The sequence below is a fragment of the Phascolarctos cinereus genome, unplaced genomic scaffold (assembly GCF_003287225.1).
Source record: "Phascolarctos cinereus isolate Bilbo 61053 unplaced genomic scaffold, phaCin_HiC Scaffold_9;HRSCAF=440, whole genome shotgun sequence".
NCBI lineage: Eukaryota > Metazoa > Chordata > Mammalia > Diprotodontia > Phascolarctidae > Phascolarctos > Phascolarctos cinereus.
In genome coordinates, this window is record NW_027556402.1 from 257,095,528 (window position 1) to 257,120,954 (window position 25,427).

At 51.2% G+C, this 25,427-nt stretch overlaps 2 protein-coding genes across 3 annotated transcripts; one reads left to right on the plus strand and one right to left on the minus strand.

Moving 5' to 3' along the window:
- Positions 1–8,118: 8,118 nt before the first annotated feature.
- On the plus strand, positions 8,119–14,030 carry NPAS4 (neuronal PAS domain protein 4). Its single transcript, XM_020968259.2, has 8 exons — positions 8,119–8,438; positions 9,091–9,242; positions 9,818–9,920; positions 10,050–10,317; positions 10,530–10,639; positions 11,114–11,249; positions 11,358–12,772; positions 13,238–14,030. The coding sequence occupies exons 1-8, from the start codon at positions 8,264–8,266 to the stop codon at positions 13,264–13,266; spliced, it is 2,388 nt and encodes a 795-aa protein (XP_020823918.1). The 5' UTR covers positions 8,119–8,263; the 3' UTR covers positions 13,267–14,030.
- A 2,196-nt stretch (positions 14,031–16,226) lies between these two features.
- On the minus strand, positions 16,227–18,936 carry MRPL11 (mitochondrial ribosomal protein L11). Of its 2 annotated transcripts, XM_078148196.1 has the most exons (6): positions 18,519–18,578; positions 17,694–18,212; positions 17,455–17,550; positions 16,999–17,092; positions 16,755–16,914; positions 16,227–16,503 (listed from the first exon to the last, which is right to left on the minus strand). In XM_078148196.1, the coding sequence occupies exons 2-6, from the start codon at positions 17,754–17,756 to the stop codon at positions 16,395–16,397; spliced, it is 522 nt and encodes a 173-aa protein (XP_078004322.1). In that variant the 5' UTR covers positions 17,757–18,212; positions 18,519–18,578; the 3' UTR covers positions 16,227–16,394. The 2 variants fall into 2 exon arrangements, with proteins under 2 accessions (XP_078004322.1, XP_020824033.1); XM_020968374.2 differs by lacking the exon at positions 17,694–18,212 and having other exon boundaries at positions 18,519–18,936.
- Between the last annotated feature and the right edge of the window lie 6,491 nt (positions 18,937–25,427).

The following is a 25,427-nucleotide window of genomic DNA, read 5'->3' on the forward strand; positions in this document are numbered from 1 at the left end:
CAAAGCCAAAGAAGGAAGTCAATGAAATAAGGAATCCAGACCTAGTTCCTGATGGGCACTGAGTGGCAAAATGCCAGTGCCCATCTGTCCATGGCTACCCAAGAGCCCTCCTCTAGAACATGCCTGATACGTGGTTACCTAACCATTACTCGAAACCATCCAATGGTGAGGCCTTCTCTCTCTCCTCTCTCCTCTCTCTCCTCTCTCCTCTCTCTCCTCTCTCTTTTCCTCTGCTTTCTCACCTTCCTTCACTACCTCCTGAGCTAGCCTATTGTACTTTAGAACAGCTTACAAAAGTAGGAAGGTTTTCCTGAATCCAGCCTCAGTCTGCCTGTCTGCAGCTCTACTCCTCCCCCACCCCATTTCTCCTTATTCTGCCCTCTGAGACCAAGCACAACAAATCTGATCTCTCTTTTGCGTGAAGACAGTGGCCACATCCCCAGCCCCCGAATCACCTCCTTCCCAGACTGCATAAACATGTCTAATACTCACTATCTGGTGTCCAGTCATCTCCCAGTCCACTTCTCAGTGTCTTTCCTAAGATGTGGGGCTCAGGACTGGACACGGGACCACCCATGTGGCCTGACAACTGGGCTATCACTTCTAGAATGCACTTCTAAAATCTGATTTTTATTGAGGTCTCTTGTTTTTACACTGTTTTTATTTTTGAACGTATTCCTTCCTGGCTCCCCTATCCAATAATAATCGTGTCTTGTAACAAAGATTTGAAAAGAGGAAACAGAAGCAACTCAGCCAAAGCACTTCACATATTGGTTGTCTTACAGTATATGCAATATTCCGACACAGCTCCTTCCTCCTCTCCCTGCAGCTTCAGTTATTGGGGGGGGGGGCAGGAAGGAAGGCTTCCATGTCATACCTTCCCACTTTGTGTGTTACTTGGCTCCTCATGTCTCCAGGAAGCCTCCTCTAACCACTTCATTGATCGACTTTTTCTGGAATCCCAAAGCCCCAAGTCTTGGCATGATACAATCTGACCCTTAGAAATACACAAATAAGGGTTCTTAGTCGTATCTCTTTCAACTATCTCTAGGCTTCCTAAGCTATGTCTTATACTTCTGCACCCACTAGGCCTAGTAGGATTATTTGAACTTAACACACATTGGATTCATTCTTGTTCCCCTGCTTGGAAGGGAAGGGTTTCTAGTCAAACTTATCTGTGGGATTTGTGTCTGGGGATAATGGGAAAAGCATGGGGTTTGGAGTCTGAGGATCTGGTCGGGTGGTTTTGTGCAAGTCATTTACTTATCCAGAAGTTATCTGAAAACAAAGTGTTTAGACTACCTTTCCAAACTGTAGTCCTATCATCTTTTGCATGTGCACCATTTCTGAGACCCAGAAAATCTTTTCTCTTCCCTAATTCACTAACTGACCATCTCCTCTGGAATCCAGCTCCCAGCCCACCTCCAGAAGCCTTGCCACCCAACTCTTAACGTATTTGAAGTTGTTGGAGGGTGCTTGTATTCTGGTTAAACCTTTTTGAGCGCCTAAATTCTCTCCCCAGTTAGACTGCAAGCTCTTTGAGGGTAGGAAGACCTCATATCCTGCATCCTCCATTTCCTGGGATACCCAGCATGGGATCTGTCCACGACACATGTTATCTGTCTGATATCATCCTCTTGAGGAAAATTTTTATCTAGAAATCAACTCCAAATCCCCAAGTCATGGGTTAGAAGATAACAAGTCCAAATCTCCCAAAGGGGTGGAACAGGGAATGGTGGCTGTTCATTGGCAGAGCCTGTGTATGTTGCCATGGGAACAGGAGGCAGAGAAACACTCCTGCAGAGAGATGCTGCTGAGGATCTTCCTGCACCTCTGAAGGCCCTGGCCTGTACACATTTTGTGAGGGGGTACTGCATAAAGGGCAGAGGAGAATGAGTGCTCCTGTCTGTCTATCTGTCCTCCCCATGGCTGCATCTTTAGAAGAGGCTCAGAGATGCTGGACTTCAGTAGTCATTTCTTCCTCACCCAATCCTCAACCAGAGAAAGGAAGCTGAGGGAAGGTGTGGTCTGTCTATGACCAAAGCATACATTGATAGACAATGCCCTTCTATATGTGAAGAAGGGAGAGACAGAAGAAATTTCCATTTGGCAAATTATAGAGCACAGCTTATACAACTTTAGCATGGGAAAAGTCCTTGGAACTTAGAACATAGCATACCAGAGATGGAAGGGACTTCACAACACCTAATAAATATTGTTAGAGCTGGGAGGGCCCTTAAAACATTGAATGTCATGGTAGGAACACAGAATATAGAATGCTACATCTAGAAGGAAGCTTAGAACATAGCCTGTCAGAGCTGGGAGGGACTTTAGATCATAGAACAGCAGAGCTGGAAGGAGCCTTAGAACACAGAGTATGAGGCACCTTAAAACACATAGCATAGAACACATGCTTCTTATTTCACAGAGCAGGAAATTTAAGACCCCAAGAGCAACAGTGACTTCCTAAGGTCCCATGGTAAATTAGCAGCCGTTAGGACCAAAATCCAGGTCTCCAGTACACTGCTCTTTCCAGTGATTCCAAATCTTGATGAAAGGCAGCTGACCCATATCATCCTGGTTTCAATATTGTAGGCAGAGATAACTAATCACTGGGGTCACTGTATTTTCCCAGCTATCTTCATCTCTGTGGTTGTGCCAAATTGTCTTGGAAGCTACTCAGACTCAGGAGCTGTCTCTACCCTAGCATACCCTGGAGTGGTGGATCTGTCCAGTTGGCTATTTGTGGACAAAGTTACAGTATGATTCTCTGGGTTCCAGTCCAGGGTGATCCCATTTCTGTAGTGAGCCAAGACCAGGGGCAAACCAGGGATTTAGAGCCATCAAAGCATTTGGCAGGAAAAGCTGAGCTCACACTTGAAAGTGATGTGTATTCCGTGGCTCCCTGCCAACCTTGGTCTAGAGCTTTCTGGGTATTGGGGTTAGCTTGGGTCCTCTCTAGAGCTGTCACCTACATTCAGAGCTTCCTTGGATCTTGGGCTGAACCACAGTCAGTAGTCTAGAGGTCAACAGAGTGTCTGCCTCTACCCCAGTATAATAGGCAGTTAGCTCAAGGCATAGAGGATCTTTCTGGAGCCTTCTGGTCCACCATCTGACCTGATAAGTCTATCTCAAATCTCAGTCTAAGCTGAGATTCTTGGACTTCTGTTCAATTTCTCTCTAATGCCAAAGGATGCCAGGAGGTTAAACCTCCATCTAGAATAGGCATATCTGTCCAAGTTGACAGCTGAAGTATTCTAACACCTCCCTAGAGATGTTTTGACTCTTCAAGACTCCAGGAAGCCCTAAGGCTTCCGTAGACAGACCATAGCTCTCTAGAGAAAAAGATTACCACCCAACATCCATTTCTCTCCACAGATGGTCTGTCTAGCCAAAGCCCCTGAAAGAGATTAGCCCCTACTCTTCCCTCCTTCCTGATAAGGTGGCCAGTGAGAAGGGGGGTGTTCCCCCAGGAACCCTCTAAAACCATTCAAGGCAGGAGCCAGGGACTGCATGGCCTGTTCTGGCTATAAAAAGCCCTTTTTCGGGAAAAAAATCATAAAGGAAGAAATCAGCCAATCCCTCCCTGCTGCCATCACCTCTTCTTGGTGAATTTTCGGGGAAGGAGTGGGAGGGTTGCCATGGCAACAGATGCGAGAGCTCGGCTCCGTAAAGAAGGGACCTTGATATTTTTTTTCTCTTTCTCTCTCTTGGTTTTGTGTATATGTGTGTGTGTATGTGTGTGCACACTCCACAGATTTTTTTAGATCTAAAGCAACCCCTCCTCTCCCTGCAGCACCCCAAATATGGAGCGATGGAAAACCACTCACTCCCCCAGGGCAAGGAAAATTGAGAACGGCTCCAGGAGGAGGGAAGCCCCCTTCCCTAGCATGGAAGGCTCACCTTCCCCCTGAAGAAGTTGCATGCATTGGGGAGGGGTGCTTCCCAGAGATTTGGGGACTAATTGTGGAAATGGGATGGGGGGGTGAGTGGGGCTAAGGAAGGGATTGAAGGAGGGGCCTGGGGTGAAGAGGGTTTGATCAGATAACACAGGAGACTGAGCAAGAGAAGGCAAAATGAGTTGAACTTGGGACTGCAAGGGCAGACAGAGCTTCATACACAGTCCTACTGACACAGACAGACAGACAGACATACCCAAGTATCTGTTATGCAGATACAGATAAACACACAGAGAGATACATATAAATAGTTCCCCACACAGCTAGATGTAGACATGCAGAGACAGACCCATATGCAGACCCAGACCCAGATAGACATATACACATAAACACAGCCACACAAATATGGACAGAGCTCCATACATACACATGCATATAAATATACACAGACCCACAAAGATAGATGCAAACAAGATGCACACAGACACAGATATACCTAGATTCACATACATGGATGCACACAGACACAAACACACATATAAACACACAGACACACAAAGGCAGCTACATACACAGTTAACCTCATGTTCACATGTATGTTCCCATAGCTCAGCTCCTATATGAGCCATTGCATACACACACACACACACACACACACACACACACACACACACACATCCCCCTATCCCAGCACTAAAAGGCTTCATGGGTATGTGAACATTTGTTTGTGTTTGTGCATGTTATTTGTGTATATGTCTCAAGCACTGAGTCTTTTTCCTTCTGCCATCTCATTTTACTTGTCCCCTGCCCCTTTATCTCAAGAGCTTCCTTGCCTAACCCCTAGCCCCTCTTTTTCCAGGAAAACTGGGGTCCCTAGTCCCCTAGTTTGCATAGAGCAAAGCCTTTCATTCCTCAGTCTATCCAGCGCCCTCCCTCCCAGCCCAGGAACGGGGGTGACTCAGCTGGGGCCAGGCTGACTCACTGCGACAGTATTTTTAGCCCCGGCCAGGAGCTCTCTAGCGGTGCCAGCCGCCCCCCTCCTCCTGCCTGCTATTTCTGAACCGTCACTGGTGATATAAATAGCTCCTCTCCCACGGCCTGAAGCTGCTTCCAGGTTATTTTTGGTTCTAAGAAGTTAAAAATAACTACATGAAGGTGGGAGGCCAGGGGGCTGGGGGACGGCCTGGGAAGGAGGGAGCTTGGGGTAACTAGATCTTCTTGCCTTGAACTAAAGTAGACTAGGTTGATTTTACCACTCCCCCCATTACACACACACACACACACACACACACACACACACACACACACACGTCCTTTTTCAGGACTTATTGTGCTCCCAGACCCCAACATCCTAATCCCACTCTCCTTCCAGAATCTCAGTAACTGCTCCCCTGGACCTCAATTCTCCCTTCATCAATTCTTACTTCCCTTCCATAATCCAGATATCCTGCCCCCCAGTCCCCAGTAGAGGTTTGACAGGCTGCAGAGGGAGATTCCCTGAAGGTGGTGGATTTCCTAGTGTTTACAAGGTGGTATGGGGGAAGGAGGCAAAGGCAGGAGACTTGAATGGGGGCAGCCAGGAGGGGGAGCTGCACAGACAGAGAGGCAAACAACACGTACATAAATACAGACAAATAGATACATACACAGGGACCCTAACTTAGGTTAGTAAGGTCTTGGGACTGACCCGCTATTTAGGCCGGATTCTTCACATAGAGCTGAGGAATCTTCAGCACCATGGACAGTAACAAGCCTCCCTCGGTGATCTTGACAAGTAACACTGACTGGGCTCTGGGGGGAAAGGAAACATTTCCTCCCACTGTGAAACGAGTCTAAATTGTCCTCCACTTCTCCCATTATGTTTCCATGCACATCTGGGTGGGTGGGGGGGGCTAAGAGGAAAAGGGGACAGTGAGATGAGTTGGGAGAAAAGATTGAGAAAGAAGTCATACAGGGAGATAGAGATAAAGAGGGGGCAAAATAGTTTGGGGTCACAGGGAAATGGATGTAGAGACATCAAATTTACAATGAGCTTCCCATCTTCCATCTAAATACAGAGACAGAAAGATAGAGACCAAGAGACAGAGGTATCACACCTACCTACCCCGGAGGCCCTCCACCTCCTGACAGCACCATTGGAGAGGGAGGAGGGAAGGATGTGTCTATTGAAGGCCTCAGCTAAAACACAGAAAGGGATAAGAATTTGCCTTTGAAACTACTGCCTCAGCTTTATCCACAGATGGACCCTGCTTCTGTGTAACGCCCCCCCCCTTCAGTATATACTTTTTCTACTGGGCAGTACTGAACAGTACTCTTGCCCCACTCCATTCCCCAAATTCTTGTTTTCACAATCAGATGTCCAATTCACAACCTATTTTATTTGTTCTTTATCAAACGTCACAGTTTATATTCCACTCCCCACCCGCAGAGATCTGAAAGATGCCTATCTCCAAACTCCCAGGCTACTTCCTCTTCTCTAAATCCCCAGGAAGAGGGTCCAGTATTCAGCATCCTGGCTTCCTCTCCCTTTCCAAATCTAGGAGGCCCTACACCTGCACCTTCCCAGGCCCCTGGGAAGAGGATCAATTTCACCTCGAGAGGCACATAGTGTGGTCTTCCTCATTCATCTCCACCTGGGAGCGGTCATAGAGGGAGGGATAGAGATGGAAACAAAGATACAGAGATAGCAAAGCAGAGACAGAGAGTGAGGCAGAGCTAACGACCCAAACAAATAGAAAGGAAAAGAGAGTAGACAGACAAAAAGTCAAAAAAGACAGAGACAGAATTTACAGAGATACCAATTAATACAGAGAAACAGAGAGAGAAAAGACAGAAAGGAGAGACAGAATGATGTCTCTCATGAGAGACAGAGACATTATTTAAAATGGTGGGGGGACTTGAGAAAGAAATGGAAGGCAAAGGCAGAGACAGAGATCCAAAGAGGCCGAGAGGAAGAGATTAGAAGAGATTTGGAGACTGAAAGACAGAGAGTTGGGAAAAGGCTGAGGGTGGGGGGCAAGATGGAAGACAGCCAGACAGACAGAGAGTAGTGGGACAAGCTGAGAGCAGGGAGGGCGTCCAAGGAGAACTGGGGCTCTTTCTTTGCGCCTCGCCCCCAGAGGCCCAGCCGCTAGGGAAAGGGGGCGGGGGAGCCTTTAAAAGCAGAGAGCTGAAGCACAGAGGCCCCGCCCCGCCGGCCGCTCCAGGAGGTTTCCTGCCCTAATATGGAGTTGGGATTCCCCCAGCCCCGCCCCCGCCCCCCGCCCCCGGCCCGCTGAGGCGAGGGGAGGGTGAGGGAGGGGAGGAGAAGGGCGCAGAGACGCCAAGACCGAAGCTGGGGGAAGAGGAGCCAGCACGGACTTGGGGCAGGGATATCTGGGTCCCAGTTACGAACCTCGAGGGTTTCTTTCCTTGTGCCTCAATTCTCATTTCCCCTCTGCACCCCCAGGAGCGGTCTGGAGACCCTCTGTATTCAGGGGGCCAGAAAAAGAAAGGCGGGGGAAGGGAGGTGCAAAAAGAAACATCCCCCACCAGTTAGTCAATCAGTCTATGGGCCCTCTGGAGCGGTGCCTAGGGAGGAGGGACAGGGGCTTTGAAAAGTGGCCTCCAGGGGGCACCAGAGAGCCTGTGGGAATCCCTGCTCTGGGCAGCCCTCATGCCCTCTCACCCCATCCCCTTCCCCTCCCAGAAGAATACTTGGGGCAACGTAGGGGCTATAGGGCCAGTGCACAGACTCTAGGCAGGACCTTGGCCCATAAGGCAGGGAGCAGCAGAACCCTGGGCTGGAGACACGGGATCAGAATCAGATCCTTGATTGGGGGGAAGGACAGGGGGCCGAGGGGGGCTCGCGCAACTTTCAGAAAGGTCCTTCTCTAGTTTCCCGCAAGCGCCTGCACTCTAGAACCCCCAGCTTTCCTCCTGCATGGCGGCGCTGAGCCTTGGCTCCATCCCCTCCAGGCTCGGCCCCTGCTTTGCTTCTCTTCTCCCCCTGCACCCCCCCTCCGCAGTTCCCCCTCCCTCTCTCGTTCTACGTCATGCGGATGACGTCGGAGGCTGGGGAGGGAGGAGGAGCGGGGGCCCCCCCCCAGCCGGCAGCTCCCCGTGCAGCCCGCTTGGCCCGGCCCCCCGCTCCTCCCGCCCCCCTCCCCATCCCTGAATCGAGCCCCCCACGCCTGGCTGGGGCTATATAAAGCGAAGCGAGACAGGCGAGGGGGGCAGATCTGCCAATCGGAGCCCGAGAGAGGGAGAGAGACAGAGACCGAGAGAGACGGAGGAGAGAGAGGAGGAAGAAGCCGAAGAAGGCGCGTCGGGGCGGGTACCCAGGTGTCCAAAGCGCCCAGGCGCGAGCTCCGCCGCCAACAGCCATGTATCGTTCCACCAAGGGCGCTTCTAAGGCGCGGCGCGACCAGATCAACGCGGAGATCCGGAGCCTCAAGGAGCTGCTGCCGCTGGCCGAAGCGGACAAGGTGCGGCTATCTTACCTGCACATCATGTCGCTAGCCTGCATCTACACCCGCAAGGGAGTCTTCTTTGCCGGAGGTGAGCGGGACTGGGCTGGCGGAGACCCTGGTGGGAGTCCGGGGCTGGAACTCCAGGGACCACTCCCAGGCTAGGAGAGGAGTCTATTCAGAAAGGAGCCGGACAGGGAAGAGACCTAGGAGTGCCAGACTTCCCTCCTTTGCTCCCCAAGACCTCAGGGTGCCTTCCTTAATGTCAGCACGCTGGACTGGGAAGCGCCGCGAATGTAATAGTCCCCAGTCCGCAAGGGCACATCCCGTTAGGAGATCCCTTTTGCAGGGAAGTGCAGGGAAGCGCAGGCAGATAGAGCAGCCCGGAACCTGAGGCTCTGTCCGAGGTTCTGACACTGCCGGTAGAGCATCGGTCTTGGGGATGTGTGGTGCTGAACCCAAGGAGTCTTGGCTGCGGGTGCTGTCCATGGTTCTTAACCTTACTGGGGTCGGAGCGTGCTGTCCCTGGCTTGGGCATTAAAGAATCCAATCAACAGGTCCCTCGGCCAGGAGATCGGGGAGCGGGGTCAACAGGTGGGCGCTACTCGCGGGGCTGATCCATTGGGATCCCTATGGATTCCTGAAAATCACTCCCTTTTCTCGCTCCATATAGCATTTTCTCTTCTTGTCTCCAGTCTTCTGGAGAGTCCCTCCTGACTCACCCTGTTTCTCTCTCCCATCAGGCGCCCCTCTGGCTGGCCCAGCTGGGCTGCTTTCGGCGCAGGAACTGGAAGACATCGTGGCGGCGCTGCCCGGGTTCCTGCTCATGTTTACAGCTGAGGGAAAGCTTCTCTATCTGTCCGACAACGTGAGCGAGCACTTGGGCCATTCCATGGTGAGTGCCTTCTTGTAACGGGAATTGACCAGGGCACAAATAGATCCAACCAAGAAAGCTCTTCCCAGCCTAGAGGATGTTTAGAACAGCTGAGGCAGGGAAGCAACTGAAGGTCCAATTTTGATATTCAGAGGTTTTCTGAGGGTTCTGGAAAACATCCTCCTCCTCTCTTCACCCCCTCCCCAGGTGGGAAATAGAATAACGTAGTTAAGAGAGCATGGGGGGGGGCTTGGAGCCAGAAACCAGGGGCTACTCACAGTTCTTCACCATAGCCAGTCACATAACCAGTGCTTTGTGACTTTCAATAAATAAATCCCTTCCCCTCCCTGGGCCACAGTTTCCACACCTTTGCCATGAAGGCTTGGACTAGATGATCCTGTATGTCCTTTGCAATTATATGCTCCTACTCCATCCTGAGATTGTCCCCATGGTAATTACGTGCATCCCATGGGACAGGGCAGTGTTGCACACCAAGGCTTAAGGAACCGGGAAACTAAAGCTATCTAGGGTCAACACTAGATTTTCCCTCCATTCACTGATGGTCCTCTTTCTTTCCACCTTTTCCTGCTCCCCAGGTGGATCTGGTTGCCCAAGGTGACAGCATCTATGATATTATTGATCCTGCTGACCACCTCACTGTCCGTCAGCAGCTGACTCTGCCCTCCATACCTGACACTGGTGAGTACTTGGCTTCCTTCCGTCTTCTCTACCTTCTCTTGCATTGGACAAGTCCCTTTTCTTAGTCTTTTTCTTTCTACAATTATCATCCATTCACCCATTCACTGACTCACTCTTCTTTCCATTCAGATCGCCTTTTCCGATGCCGATTCAACACTTCCAAGTCCCTGAGGCGCCAGAGTGCAGGCAACAAACTTGTGCTCATCCGTGGCCGCTTCCATCCTCATCCCCCTGGAGCCTACTGGGCAGGGAATCCTGTCTTCACAGCCTTCTGTGCCCCACTTGATCCCCGAGCCCGCTCTGGACCAGGGTGTGGCCCTGGTCTGGCCTCAATCTTCTTGGCTGTGTTTCAGAGCCACCATGCCAAGAACCTCGCGCTGCTGGATGTCTCTGAGAGGTGAGTTTGGGGTGCCCGGGTCATGAGTAGAAAAACAGAGCTTCTACTACTGGAGAGGGCACATGTGACTTCCAAGAATCATGGGAGAGTCAGGGGCTGTAGCAAAAAGAGTTGGTGTCTGGGAGGGAGTAAGCTGGGGTTCAAGGGTGCAGGATGCTTGGGTATCAGGATGGGATAGCAGAAAGCTGACCTCCTGCCTTTGCCCTTCCTAGTGTCCTAGTCTACCTGGGCTTTGAGCGCAGCGAGCTGGTCTGTAAATCATGGTATGGACTTCTGCACCCTGAGGACCTGGCCCATGCTTCGGCCCAGCACTACCGCCTGCGTGAGTGTCCTAGTGCACCCATGGGGCAGGAGCAGAGCCAGGAATAACGGGGGAGGATATGAGCCAAAGGGGGAAGGACCAGGTCAGTGGTACTGATGTGCTTTAGCAGAAGATGGGACTTTAGATCCAAGGTCTACTTGGTACCTATGTGACCTTGGCAAGTCAAGTGACCTCTCTGGGCCTCAGTTTCCTCATGTGCAAAAACTTGATGAGATGATTGCTAAGGTCCCTTCTGGCTCTAAATCTATGATCCCATGAACCTATACATGGGCAGGTTTGTAATAGGATTGGGATGAAAGGTGATATCAGAGTCAGAATTCCAGGGATAGAGTGTGTGTAGGGGAGGGAGTTGAGGTGAGGACTGGTGAGAACTAGGGCTGGATCAAGCCAGGTAAGAGGTGGGCTGTTAGGGTGTTGGTAGTGGTGGTAGCTGATGGACACTGGGCTAACCTTCCATCTCCTCTTTTCCCCTAGTGGCCGACAGTGGTGATGCTCAGGCAGAAATGGTAGTGAGACTGCAGGCCAAGACTGGAGGCTGGGTATGGATATACTCCCTGATGCATCCCGAGGGTTCAGATGGCCCCATCACTGCCAACAACTACCCAATCAGGTGAGCCAAAGCCCAAGATTTGGGAAGGGGATTGGCTGGAGAGTCGCTTGGGTTCTTAGACAAGGGAACCAGGCTTCTCACCCCAGGTTCTCTTTTCTTCAAACTTAGTGACTCGGAAGCCTGGTGTCTCCGCCAGCAGCTCAGCTCTGAAGATGCCCATCTGGCTTATGTTCTGGGCACCTCAACTGCACCAGCCACCTTCTCAGAAAGCCTCCTCTCTCCAGCCCCGTGTGCAAGCCCTGACTCGACCTTCACCCCAGCCTTTGGGGGTCCCAGAAGCACAAACTTCCCCACTGGCCCAGAATTGGCATCCATGTCCTCCGGAGAGCAGCTGCCGCAGCCCCCCAAGGAAATGGATTTCAATTATTTGGCATTCCCTACAGGCCCAGAGTCTACCTTTCAAGGAGATCTGTGCAAAGATTTTGTGTGCACCCCACCATACACACCTCACCAGCCAGGGGGGTGTGCCTTCCTCTTCAGCCTGCAAGAGCCCTTCCAGACCCACATCTCCACCCCTTCCAGCTCCATCCAAGAGCAGCTGACTCCCAGAACTGCCATCTTCCCTGACCAGCTGACCCCCAGCAGTGCCACCTTTCCTGAGTTGACCAGCCCCATTCAAGGCCAGTTGACTGATGCCACAGCCCAGACCTATGAAGACCAGCTGACTCCCTGTGCCACAACTTTTCAAGAGCAGTTGATGCCCAACACTGCCACCTTCCAGGAGCAGTTGGCCAGCCCTGTCCAAGAACAACTGACCCCACCCAGCACAGCTTTCCAAACTCACCTGGCCAGCCCCAGCCAGACCTTCCCAGACCAACTGAGCCCTAACCCCACCAAAACTTACTTCCCCCAAGACGGCTGCAATTTTCTCTATGAGAAGTTGCCCCCCAGCCCTAACAGTCCTGGTAATGGGGACTGCACTCTCCTGGCTCTGGCCCAGCTCCGGGGGCCACTCTCTGTGGATGTACCCCTGGTGCCTGATGGCTTGCTTACGCCAGAGGCCTCCCCAGTCAAACAGAGTTTCTTCCATTACTCAGAAAAGGAGAGAAGTGAGATAGAGCGACTTATCCAGCAGATCAGCCAACTGGCCCAGGGCATGGACTGCCCTTTCCCAGCAGAGCCTGGAACAGAGGGACTTGAACCCCTGGGCCAAAGTCTCTCCTTCCCGGGGGCTGGTCCCCCTGTATTCAGCCTGGACCTTAAATCTTGGAAAAGTCAGGAGGTGGCATTCTTAGATGCCCCTGAGGACCAATTCCTGGAAGAGAAGTCTGTGGAAGACATCTTCATGGGCCTCTCCACCCCAACACCCCAGGGGGATTGGGGACCAGGGGGTCCTGAGACTTCAGGCCCAGGGGGGGCCCCGTCGCCCAGCACCGACCTGTCCCCAGAAGATCACAGCTTCCTGGAGGACCTGGCCGCATACGAAACCGACTTTGAGACAGGTGTCTCAGCATTCCCCTGTGATGGATGTACCGATGAGTTGTATCAACTCCAGAGTCATGTTCAAGACAGCTTCCATGACGGTGAGCCGCCCCACCCACTGACCTAATAAGAAGCTGAGGAGGGAGGGAAGAGTGCAGTCCAAAGATGAGGAAACTGAGGCTAGCTGACTTGTCCCAAACTAACAGAACTCATTAGTATTGGCCCTGGGGGTAGAAACTCTGTGCGTGTTGGTGGTGGGTGGATGAGAAGGGTCTCCTGACTCCTAGTTCAGCATTTTACCACCAGGAAAGAGACAGAAAGAAAAGGCTGGTACAGCTCAGAGGCACAGACAGAATGGGATAGGAGCTGCCCCATGTCCCCATTTCATAGCAGCCTTATTGGCTCAGATCCTTTCCCAGAATCCAAACAGCTCAATTCATCCCATTTATCACCATTATGGGGTCCTCAGTGTGCCTGCAGCCCTGCTTGAAAAGAGGGGAGGGATCCATTCTATGAGCTGACCCAGGCTTCTCTAACCCTGTTTCCTTGGTTTGCTCTTTCCTCAGATGGAAGTGGAGGGGAACCAGCGTTCTGAATAAGTCTGTGACTTAACGTTGCTGAGTATGGCATATTGTCATCAAGGAGTGGAGGTGTTCTCCACCACCCGGGACACGTTAGTGGGATCCTTGGGGCTCGGAGGGGACGGGTCTGATCCCTCCCACCCTGAAGGATGGGAAGGGGGGAGGAAGGGTGGTGGGAAGAAGGGCAAGGGGGATTATTTTTAGAATCAAGAGACTTTGAGCAATCCTAGTTTCCATCTCAATCTGTATTCACTCGTAGTGAGTTTCCTTGAATGGGATTCCATACAGAGAATGGGGGAGTCACAGCTTCCCTTCCATGCTGCCCAAGGGGCCTGGGGGGAATTCTCCACTCCCAGGGGCCATAGGGGCCCCTGGGCTTCTGTGGGGGAAAAGGCCGGACCCGGGCTAGCCAGTGCCCCGTGGGGCTCTTGACACTCACGTAGAATTGTCTACACTCCAGTAACAGGATTTCAATTCCTATGAACTTGGCCGCCTGCTGCGGCTTTTCCTGTGACTTTTGCGCCCTGCGCCTGGGGTGGGGGGCGTGAAGCGACTCTATCGTTTCTTTCCGATGAAGGAAGACAGATCTGTCGTCACGCCGTGTGTGTGTGTGCGTGTGTGTGTATACACATGGGTGCACGTTTGCGTGCGTGTGCGTGTGTGTGTGTGTGTGTGTGTGTGTGTGTGTGTGTGTGTGTGTGTATATACAAGCAGTCAGGGATACCCTGGCTGCTGTGTCGGCCCCTGGGCCTCCATGCAGTGAAACTTGTGGTGCTGTGTTGACTTTGTAACCAACTTTATAATAAAGTCCGGTTCGCCTTTTTTGTAGCCCTGGTGTTGTTTGCTGAGGTAGAAGAGAGGTGGGCTGGGGGTGCGCCGGGGGACCTTTGGTGGGGGAGGCTTGAGGATCGGGAAGAGCTCAGCCACTGAGCCCAAGCCAAGCCTACTCTAAGAGCCAAAGGCTGAGGGCTCTGAGCCTGCAGTTAATCCCGGCTCCTTCCTTTCTGCAGGCTGTCGCTCTTTCCCCACGGGGGTGATGGAGGGGCAGGCTTCAAGATCTTCAAGATCACACCTAGGCCGAGTTTCCCTCCGGGACCAGCAGCCTAGGCTGATTAGACCATGGAGGATGAGAAAGCTGAAGACTTTGGGTCTGGGCTTCTCTCCTCCTCCGGGCTCTCCCCAACACTGCTCAGCTGGTCTCGTGTGCCTGAAGCCCCTCAGTCGGCAGTACCCGCTGATTAGCATTAGCAGCAGCCGTCCCTCAGGGCTTCCCTAATACGGTCTGGGAGCCTTGCCTTAGACACACACGTCGCACTCGGAGCAAGCCTCAGCTTCCCGTTGGCTTTGCAAGGGAAGGATTAGAACGGGCTGGTCAACTTTTTTGATTTCTCAGGGAGATCTAACAATGTGCTGGTCGAGAGAAAAAGCCCCCTTGCCTCATCCCTGCGCTGAAGGCCAATGAGGAAGCAAAGGTTCCAAGGTGGGCTCTCTTGGAACCTTGCAGCAGCTAAAGCCTGTTCAGCCCCAAGAGCTCACTGTTTCCTGCACCCCAGATTCCAGCAGGGTTGACCTGGGAACCTTCTGTGTCCTTCCCGAATACTCAAGTTCTGAGGCCTTCAGCATCAAAACAGTCACCTAATTCCTTGAGGAATTTGGGGGGCAGGAGACTTTCTCTAATGGAGTCTCCAATGAGCTCCAGTTACAACCTAAAAAACTAAAGCTCTCCCAAGGGGGGCATGACTGGTACAGGGCAGCTGCCGGGGTCCTGTCTAGTGGAGGCATAGGTCATATGGGGCGGTTGCCAGGGTCCCATCCACAGGGGGCATGACTGGTACAGGGTGGTTGTCGGGGTCCCATCCAGCTCTGAAACTGCTCGAGGCTGATTTTCTGCCTCCATGCTCAGGGCTGTTTTCCCTACCCCACCTCATTGATCCCCCTGCATTTTGCTGCACAAAAGCCTTCCTCCACACCCTCTCAGCTTCTCCGAGTCCAATAGGGTTTTAAGATAGGATGGAGAGGAACCGGGGCCTCCTGCTGGAGAGAAAACTTCTCTTTCATTCCACCTTTGGGAAGGTGGAAGGAGAGTCACTGACTCTGAAAAAAAGCCACAGGTCCTGCAGGTGGCTGGGGAGGCCCCTCATTCTCCAGCCCAAGAGACAGTGCTGCTCAGGATGGGGTGGGAGGTGGGGGGAAGCACCTAATTCCCAGACGGCAGCCCAAGGCCTCTCAGTTCTCAAACTGATTCTTCCCTTTCTCATGGGGAGAAGTCCAGAGACTCAGACTCTCACCTCCACCCACTGCAGGGCACTCCTTCCTTCACTGCCCAGATGCCCAGGGGTCAAGTGTCGGCAAGGAAGGAGAAGACAATGAAAGCCAGAAGGACATCTTAGGAAACCGCACCCAACCTGACCGTCCAACCAGCCTCCAGAGCCTCCCCAGACCCTCCTGATCCAATATTCCCTCCAGTTCTGCCTGTGGCTGCCTGGCCAGGGTCCTAGGCCTGAGACCCTAAGCCAGCCTTATCCTGCCAAGGAGAAATCTGAGGCCAGCTGGGAGGGCATTTGCCCAAGGTCACACAGGGAGAGAGCATCAGAGAGAAAATTTGAACCGAGATCCTCTGACCCAGAGCCAATATTCTTTCCCTGTTTCCCTCAACTGTTCTCCCTTAGTGGGAGTCTTAGAGACAGAGGGTAGATGAGCCCTGGGGGCACAGCTTCGGGGGGAGGGAGTGGGGGGGGCAGCTGCTGGGTCCTGTCCAGTGGGGGCACAGCTCGTATGGGGCGGCTGCTGGGGGTCCCATCCACAGGGGGCACGACAGGTACAGGGTGGTTGTCAGGGTCCTGTCCAGCTCTGAAACTGCTCAAAGCTGATTTTCTGCCTCCACACTCGGAGCTGTTTTCCCTACCCTATCCCAGTGATCTCCCTGCCTTTTCCCCATCACCCCCTGAGCAGCAGACAGACAAGCAGAACAAGGTAACAAATGACACAGTATTTATTAGGGTCTTTAGCCCTTCAAATTATAGACTGACATGATACATAAAAAGTAAAGTAGGGTCACAGGTGACCATCAGCCCTCTCTGTCCCCAGGTGCATGCAGCCAGTGACCCTGAGGGAGCGGAGGGGGGCAGGGCAGGTGGAGGGCTCACTTCTTGGCCGCCTCTGCCGCGGCGGCTTCAGCATCTGCCAGAGCCTGGGACGCCAGGAACTGGGCACGCTCCTCCTGGAAGGCAGCCAGCTGGTCTGTGCTGAGGCTGCAGAGAGGAAGAGGAAGGTCAGCGCCCTGGGGGTCCTACGGTTCAGGTGCCTGGGCTTCCCAGCCTCAGACCCAACCCAGCCCACTGCTCCTGCAAGAGCTGAACACCACACCCACACCCACTGTTCTCATAGATACAGTCCAGGATTCTGGCCTTCCTTCCTTCCTTATACCTCAGCCCCCTACCAGAGCCCTCAGCTCACCCAGGGTCCCTGCTTCCCAGGACCACCTCACTCCCTGCTCACTCACTCCTTCACCACTTGGATACCCAGCGAGCGGGCACTCCCAATGATGGACCGGACAACCGAGGAGAGGGGGACATCCTGCAAAGCGAAGGCCTTGTCCTGAGCCTTCACACGGGCGATCTCATACACATGCTTCACAGTGATCAAGCCAGCCACCTCATGCCCTGAAAGGGAGGAAGGTACCTCAGCTGTCACCACCACCTGCCAGGCCGTCCCCCCAGTCCCAGCCCAGGTGCCAGGCCCATCACCTGTGCGCCTGGCTCCCTTTTCTATGCCAGCTGCTGCCTTCAGGAAGTAGGAAACTGTAGGCTGATTTATCTCGAGCTCAAACGTCCTGTCAGGCTGGAAGAGAGAAGCCAGAATCAGGGTTATCCCCCACCTCTGAGCCAACGGGATGTGCAGGTAGTTGGAGGGGAGAGCTTAGGGCTGGCTCCATGAACCTGGGAGTGCCCCAAGTGACGCTGGACCATGGGAGTGTGTGAAACCACTGAGAGAAAGAGGGTAGGGAAGAAGAGGCCCGAGGACAGAGTCTGGAGGCCCCCCTCACTCAGGAGGATTCCCATCAATGGGGACAGAGGAGGAGCAGTCAGAGAGGTGGCGGCCGAGACAGGACTTCTGGAGGGAGGGAGGCTGTGCCTTGTGCTTCTCTGGCCTCCTGGACCCAGAGAAGGGAGGGCAGGGAGTGCGGCCCAGGGTCCCCACACCTTCACGATGATCTTGGTGGGCAGGGGGATCCCCTCTTTGATGTCCTTTGTCTTCTCATTGAACTCCTTGCAGAACTGGCTGATGGCGAGGCCATGCTGCCGGGGAGAAGGGGAGCGTGAGTGCCGAGAAGCTCAGATGACCCCCCGCCCACTCCTGCCCAAAGCTTCAAGGGGCTCCCTCCCTCCACTCTCCTCCCTTGGGAGGCTGATGCTCCACGGGTCATTCACATGTCTCTTACTTTGTGTGGAAACTCCCCAGAACACCAGCTCTTGTTCTGATAGGGGGACTTTGGTGCTATCATCCCTGGCCATCAGACCAGCCCTCCTCCTCGTGCTCAGCTGGGGCTCTGGACAGCAGACACCACCCATCCCCAGCTCATCATGTACATGTGCCAGAGCTTGTGGTCCACTGGCACCTTGGGATCACCTCCAAGCCACAGGGGAATGGACCGAGGAAGCCTCAGGACAGAGAGCAGGACCCTGAATCCCCTGGCTGCAGTTTCTTCCTTACTATCAATGCAAGCGGGGTCCGGGATACCCCAGCCTCGAGGTCCCTTCCAGCTCTAGACCTAGGACCCTATGGGGTCTTTATACCCCCACGACACCCCCCCCATTATACAGAGGAAGAGACAACACCACAGAGGCCAGGAGAGGTGGCAGCCTAGCGCGGACCCTCGATTCGAATTTCGCCTCTGAAGAGTCCCGGATGTGTGGCTTTGGGCGAGTCACTGCTCCTTTTGGGGCCTCAGTTTGCTGATCTGCAAAGTAGGTGCAATACCCGGCCCTGGATAGTTGACTGAGACGATGTACTTAAAGACCTAGATGGCTGGCTATTTTATCATTATTATTATTAAATGTCACGACTGGGTGCCACAATTTATAGGTGTCGGAGATATTACTCGAACCCGCGACCCCAGACTCCAAGTCAGCGGGGACTGCCTCGGAGTTGGGGCTACAAGAGCGTGTCCCGGTCGTGCATGCGTGGTACCCTCCTCATTCCCCCCCCCAACAGCTCCCCTCCCCCCCCCCGCGCACGCGCACCCCAGTCGGGCTCCGTCGCCTACCTGACCCAGGATGGGCCCCAGTGGGGGCCCGGGCATCGCTTGGCCCGCGCGCACGATGGCCCGGATGACGCCGCTGCCCTCGATCTTCCGAATGGAGCGCGGGGCCCGGCTGAGCTTCGACATGGCGCGGGCTGTGGGGTGCGGGCAGGAGCAGGAGAAGAGGACAGAGCGGGAGCCTGGCCCCAACAAGTCCGGTCGGCCTCACCGCGACCGCGACCCGAATACGGGCGTCGCCATATTGGGTTAAAGGTCACGGGTCCTCGCGGAGCTCCTCGGGTGCTTCACTTTCAACCCGGGACGAAGGAGGAATACTGGAAGGGGGAAGCACACAGACCCGGAGATAGCAACGAAAGGCTGGGAGCCGCCGTCTCCCGTCCGCCATCAGCAAACGAGGAAAGATCGCAAAAAGCTGTTCTTTCCACAGGCGATCGTGAGGGCAGCCGTGAAGGGGGGGGTGTCCTTAAAAGCCCACAAAGCGTCTTGGGACGTGTAGTTTCTTGCCGGACTCCAGCTTCTCGAGGCAGAGATTACATCGTGCTCTGGCGCCATCTTGTGGTGTGGAGGCAGCAGAACACATTGCTGCAGTCCTTGGCTCCTATCAGAGACACCTTACCTTCTAGATTGATGCACCCTAGCCAAAAATGTCCTCACTTGTAAAATGGTGTTAATAATTAGGATTAATCCCGATCCACTTCCTGGGGTTCCTACCAGTAATCAAATAGCATCATGTATGTAAAGTGCTTTGCAAACCTTTAATAATATAAATAATATTGACAATAAGAGTCAGCTGTTAACCATTCATTGTTGTTTCTCAGAAATGACATTCATTTCTCTTCTCACCTCTCCGCCTTTGCACATGCTGTGCCCTGTGCCTGTGAGCCTTTCCTTCTAACCTCTGCCTCTCAGAATTCTGAGTTTTTGTCTCTGCAAGCTCCACCTCCCACAGGGGACCTTTCCTGATTGCCCCCTATTGCCTCCTATTCACATTGTATGTGTTTTGCTCGGGTTCATGTGTGTATGTGTTATATATAGACTAGAGGCTGTGGAAGATATTCATTCCCTTCTGCTCTTTCTCAGTCTGCCGTTCCTCTCTGGAGAAGTAAATTGGGGCAGCTAGGTGGCACAGTGGGTAGACTCGTGGAATTAGGAAGACCTGAGTTCAAATTCAGCCTAAGACATTTACTACCTGTGTGACTTGCCTGGGCATTTAACCCTTGTTTGCCTCAATTTCCTATCTGTAAACATAGCAATCATAATGGCACCTCCCTCCCAGGGTTGTTGTGAGATAATATTTGGAGAGGACTTTGCAAGCCTTGAAGTGCCACGTAATTGTTAGCTATTATTAATCAGCCATACCGTTACAATACTTGGTGACAACATACTTGCCCTCATGTTCATATGGTACCCTTCTCTGAAAATTTATGCAGTTTGTATCAGGTAGAAAGTTATTAATACCAATGCAATATCTTAGAGCCCCCAGTTAGGAAAATTCCTAACATTCAGACAGAGGTCTGGCTTTTCTCTAGTTTAGATTTGGTATTTCCAGCTGACCTCAGGTTTCATTATATTTGAGACACAATCAGCATACAAGAAGTGCTTAGGCAGTAGAGGTAAGAAGAATGAGTGACACAACCGAGTCACCGTACAGGCACAGGGAGCGGAACCTGGAGAGAGAGTGGACCTTTTTAAATATCCCTCAGTCCTTGAAGAGGTGGTCATAACCAGCAGCTTCATTCTGAATTCTCCCCTTCCAAGCGTCTGAAGGAGTTCAACGGCCCACTTCTGCCGAACCTCAACTCTCTTGTCAGTTTTCTCCTTTCCACTGTTGTCTCTGATTCCAACTTTGTTTCTTAAGTACGAGCTGGAGCAGGGGACGCTGTCTACTCACTGCTACTGGTAACTTTGCGTAGTCCTAGCTACTCCCTTTCAGTCTACTCTCTTGTAGACTGCATGTGTCTTTTTAAAAACTCCCAGGCTTGGGGACAGCTAGGTGGCACAGTGGATATTGCACCGGCCCTGGATTCAGGAGGACCTGAGTTCAAGCCTGGCCTCAGACACATCACACTTACTAGCTGTGTGACCCTGAGCAAGTCACTTAACCCCATTGCCTAGCAAAAAAAAAAAAAGATTAAAAAACAAACGAACAACAAAAAACAAAAAAACTCCCAGGCTTGACTCAAGTTGGTCTTCTGGCTCAGAATTGAGATAGTCCTAATCACTTTCAAGGTTGAGAGAGAATGCTTATCCCTCTGACCTACACATCGTAGGATGCCAGTCAGTTGTCAAACCCTATTTCATATTTTTGTCTTTGTACACAGTATATGCCTCATAGTGCGTGATCTAGAAATGCTTCTTGCGTTAATTAACCGTAGCCCAACCAGAAGGAAGCCCGTGAAAACTGAAACCTGGGGAAGTTGAATGACTCAAAGTCATTCAACTGATAAGGGGCAGAGTCACAAAGTCTTCTGACTGCTGAGATCAATCTCAGGTGCTCCTGATTAACACCTCTACTCTGACCCATATGGAGGGACCATCAGGTCTGGAGTCAGGATCTAGGCTAAAATTCCAGTGCTGCATGATCTTGAGAAAGTCCTTCATGGCACCTCTCAGAGCCTTGGTTTTCTAAACTGCAAAGTAGAAGGATTTTGCTGGATTATAGGAAGTAGTGCCTTATAGGGAAGGAGTTGGCACAATCATATACTGTACTGACTCCTTCAAAGTAAAGAACATTTTCACCCGTAATTTCATTGGAAAATAGATGAGTAGCTCTTGAGTGTGGGACACACACACACACACACACACACACACACACACACACACACACACACACACACACACACACACACACACACACACGAGCATGCGCTGTGCTGCGGCTCCGAACAGCTGCTATAGGGTGTACAGGCCACCAGGTGGTACCCAAAGCTCAAGTGGTGCTCACTGAGCCTGTGTGAAATGAGCACATGTGGAGAAAGGCACTTTCCCACCTCCTGATTCTCCTTCATCCCCTGGGTTCACATTTTAAAATCTAATAGTGTGAATGAATTCCCTAAAAGTCCTAACTTTCCTTTACTCATTGAGCCCCCAATCTTGCCCCCCAGCACAGCACAGGCCCCTAAATTCACTTACTTAGCACTTAGGTTACAGCACTTACTAAAATGAAATCCAAAAGAAACCGCAACCTGGTCAGCATCCTAATCAGCTCTGATACATATACAGAAGGTTGGGATTCCCAATACCTCCCACCATCTCTTCTGCATCTGGGGTTGCTAGTAGGTGCACAGTGCACAGAGCCCTGCATCCAGAGTGAGGAAGGCCAGAGTTCAAATCTAGCCTCAGACACTTATGAAGTGTGTGACCTTGGGCACGGCACTTCACCCTGTTTGCCTCAGTTTCCTCATCTGTAAGATGAGCTGGAGAAGGAAATGGTTCACCACTCTGGTATTTCTGCCAAGAAAACCCCAAATAGCATCACAAAGAATTAGACATGACTGAAAACAACTGAACACCAACAAAGAAAAATCAAAGAACTGGAAGAATTCAGAGGATGGGAAGGTTTATATGAAGGTTCATAAGCCAAGTGCAGTTAGAAAACTATTTAGAAACAGAAATTGACCCATGAATCTGTGTAATGACCCAGCACAGCCCAAGGGAAGAGGGGAGCCAAGGCTTCGCCCTCCTTCCCCCCGAGGGTAGGAGACCTTGGACGTGGAGTGTCCTAAAGAGTTGAATGACACCTGAGAGGAAGAGCCAGGTGTTCACAAGAGCGATCTGCAGACTCGTCTATGATCCTCATTCTGTTCTACTTTGCAGATGGAAACGCTCATTTTACGCAAGTCACAGAGCACTTAGTAAGGGCTTCCTGTATGCCAGGCAATGGAAATACGAAGAAAAGCCAAAAAATGATCCCTGCTCTCAGGGAGCTTAGTCTAGGGAGGGAGCCAGCAGGCAGAGATTTACAAACAAGATAAACGGTGGATAGCCCCCAGGGGGTCAGCTAGCACTGAGGGGACCTGGGAAAGGCCTTTTGCAGAAGGTAGAATTTGAGCTGGGACTTGAAGGAAAACCAGGATGTGGAGAAGAAGAGGGAAAGCATTGCAGACACAAGAGCATCGCCAGAGAAAGAGCACAGAGTAGGGGGATGGAGCTTTGTGTAGGAGGAACAGTGTTAATGATTCTTGGATATGGAGAGAAGAAAAGTAGGTAGCACAGTGGATAGAGCTGGGCCTGAAGTCAGGAAGACGCATCTTCCTGAGTTCAAATACAGCCTCAGACTCTTCCTAGCTGTGCGACCCTGGGCAAGGCTCTTCACCCTGTTTGCCTCAGTTTCCTCATCTGTAAAATGAGATGGTAATGGAAAACCACTCCAATATTTCTGCCAAGGAAACTCCAAATGGGGTCACAAAGAGCTGGATATGACTGAAAAATGACTGAACGATAACAAAAGTGTTAAGAAGACTAGAGTGGTAGGAGGAGGCCAGGAAGGACTCTAAAGGCCAGAGGAGGTGACAGGGAACCACTGGAATTCATTGAATAGGGACGTGCAGGCTGGACTGGAGCAGGGGAGGAGGGCCACCAGCCAGCAGCCTTGGAGATGGCCCGTCAGGACATGAGGGGCTGCACCAGCGGGAGTCACCGGGGTGGAGAGAGAGGGCCACGTATGTGGAGAGCGAGCCAGCAAGACTTAGTGTCAGACTGGCCCTCTGCGGTGAGTGTGACGGAAAGGCAAGACTGGAAGCCGGCAGGAAATGCCGAATTTTAAAAACTGGCAAAGGAAGGTTCTCAATACTTTGTTAGTTTGGCTTCCTTCCCCTCCTCTCATCCGACTCTGAGGCTCCCTGGCTTCCTTCCAGGCCCAGATGAAGCACCCCCACACCCCTTCTGGGCGGGCTTTCCAGCTCCTCCCCAGCCGAAGTGCCTTCCCCTCTCCGACCACCTTCCATCCACTGAGGATAGATCTTGTCCTATCCTAGCTCATGCGTGTTGTTTCCTCCAATAGAATGTAAGCTCTTTTGACAAAAACTGCTGGGAAAACTGGAAAATAGCACGGCAGAAACTAGGCATAGAGCAACGCCTTACACCATATACCAAAATAAAGTCAAAATAGGTACACAATTTAGATATAAAGGCTAATACCGTAAGCAAACTGGGAGAGCAAGGAATAGTTTACCTGTCAGATTTATGGAGAACAGAAGAATTTATGACCAAACAAGAGACGGAGAACATTACGAAATGCAAAATGGATAATTTTTATTATGTTAAATTGAAAAATGTTTGCACAAATAAAGCCAATACAACCAAGATTAGGAGGGAAGCAAAAAATTGGGAAAGAATTTTTGCAATCAGATAAAAGCCTCATTTCTAAAGTATGTAGAGAACTGACTCAAATTTATAAGAATACAAGTCATTCCCTGATTGATAAATGGTCAAAGGATACGAACAGGCAGTTTTCAGATGAAGAAATTAAAGTTATCTATAGTCATATTAAAATGCTCTAAATCACTATTAATTAGAGAAATGCAAATCAAAACAACTCTGAGGTACCACGTCACACCTATCAGATTGGCGAACATGACAAAATAGGAAAATTATAACTGCTGGAGAAGATGCTGGAAAATTGGAACACTAATGCGTTGTTGGTGGAGTTGTGAACTGATCCAACCATTCTGGAAAGCAATTTGGAACTATGCCCAAAGGGCTACAGAAATGTGTGTACCCTTTGACCCAGCAATAGCACTTCTAGGGCTGTGTCTCAAAGAGATCATAAAAAAGGGAAAAGGATCCACATGTACAAAAATATTTGTAGCAGCTCTTTATGTGGTGGCAAAGAATTGGAAATTGAGGAGATGCCCATCCATTGGGGAATGGCTGAGCAAGCTGTGGTATAGGAATGTAATGGAATTCTATTGTTCCATAAGAAATGATGAGCAGGCGGACTTTAGAAAAACCAGGAGAGGCTTACATGAACAGACAATGAGTGACTGAGCAGAACCAGGAGAACGTTGTACACAATAGTGGCAACATTGTGTGCTGACTGACTTAGCACTTCTCAGCAATGCAAGGATCTAAGACATCTCCAAAGGTCTCATGATGGAAAATGCAATCCACATCCAGAGAAAGAACTTTGGAGTCTGAATGCAGATCGAAGCAGACTGTTTGCTCTTTCTTTCTTTCTTTCTTTCTTTCTTTCTTTCTTTCTTTCTTTCTTTCTGTTTGTTTCTTCTTTCTTGTGGTTTCTCCCATTGGTTCTAATTCTTTTTTACAACATGACTAATGTGAAAATATGTTCAATATGAATGTGTATGTAGAAGCCTAAATCAGATTGCATGATGTCTTTGGGTGGGGGGAGGAAAATTTGGAACTCAGAATCTTATGGAAGTGAACGTCGAAAGCTAAAAACAAATACGTTAATTTAAAGGAAGAAAAAGAACGTAAGCCCCTTGAAGGCAGGGGCTGGTTTTGCTTTTTGTTTGTACCCTCAGCTCTCGGCACAGTCAGAGCTTAAAAAAGGCTCTTCGATTGCTTCATTACTAATTTTTAAAAATTCTCTGTTATGTGGGATGGCTCTCTGGGTAGAAGAGGGGGGAAGGATTTCTTTTAAAAGGAGATGGTGTCAAAACAAAGAATAAATTTCAATAAAAACAGTTTTTGAAAAGTGACACCAGAATTCAGCCTCTGCCGGCAGGCTGGCCCCGCTGTGGCTACTCCAACCCTGCTTCTCATTTCTACCTTGCTTTGTGATGCAAGATCCAGAAAATGCAGGTGAGTGAAGACAGTAAGGGCAGCTCATGCAGGGGAGTAAACAGAAGGGGACCTTTTTTTCCTCACTCTCTTGTTAAAGTTGAAATGGGCCGCTAGGTGGCGCCATAGTGCATAGCCAGCGCTGGCCTGGAGTCAGGCTGACTCATC

Coding starts and splice junctions, on each gene's coding strand:
- MRPL11 (XM_020968374.2), bottom strand. CDS start 18,641: ATGTCGAAGCTCAGCCGGGCCCCGCGCTCCATTCGGAAGATCGAGGGC. Junction 17,093..17,454: donor CCACCAAGATCATCGTGAAG/GTGTGGGGACCC, acceptor TCTCTCTTCCAG/CCTGACAGGACGTTTGAGCT. Junction 16,915..16,998: donor AAAGGGAGCCAGGCGCACAG/GTGATGGGCCTG, acceptor CCTCCCTTTCAG/GGCATGAGGTGGCTGGCTTG.
- NPAS4 (XM_020968259.2), top strand. CDS start 8,264: ATGTATCGTTCCACCAAGGGCGCTTCTAAGGCGCGGCGCGACCAGATC. Junction 8,439..9,090: donor GGGAGTCTTCTTTGCCGGAG/GTGAGCGGGACT, acceptor CTCTCCCATCAG/GCGCCCCTCTGGCTGGCCCA. Junction 9,243..9,817: donor AGCACTTGGGCCATTCCATG/GTGAGTGCCTTC, acceptor CCTGCTCCCCAG/GTGGATCTGGTTGCCCAAGG.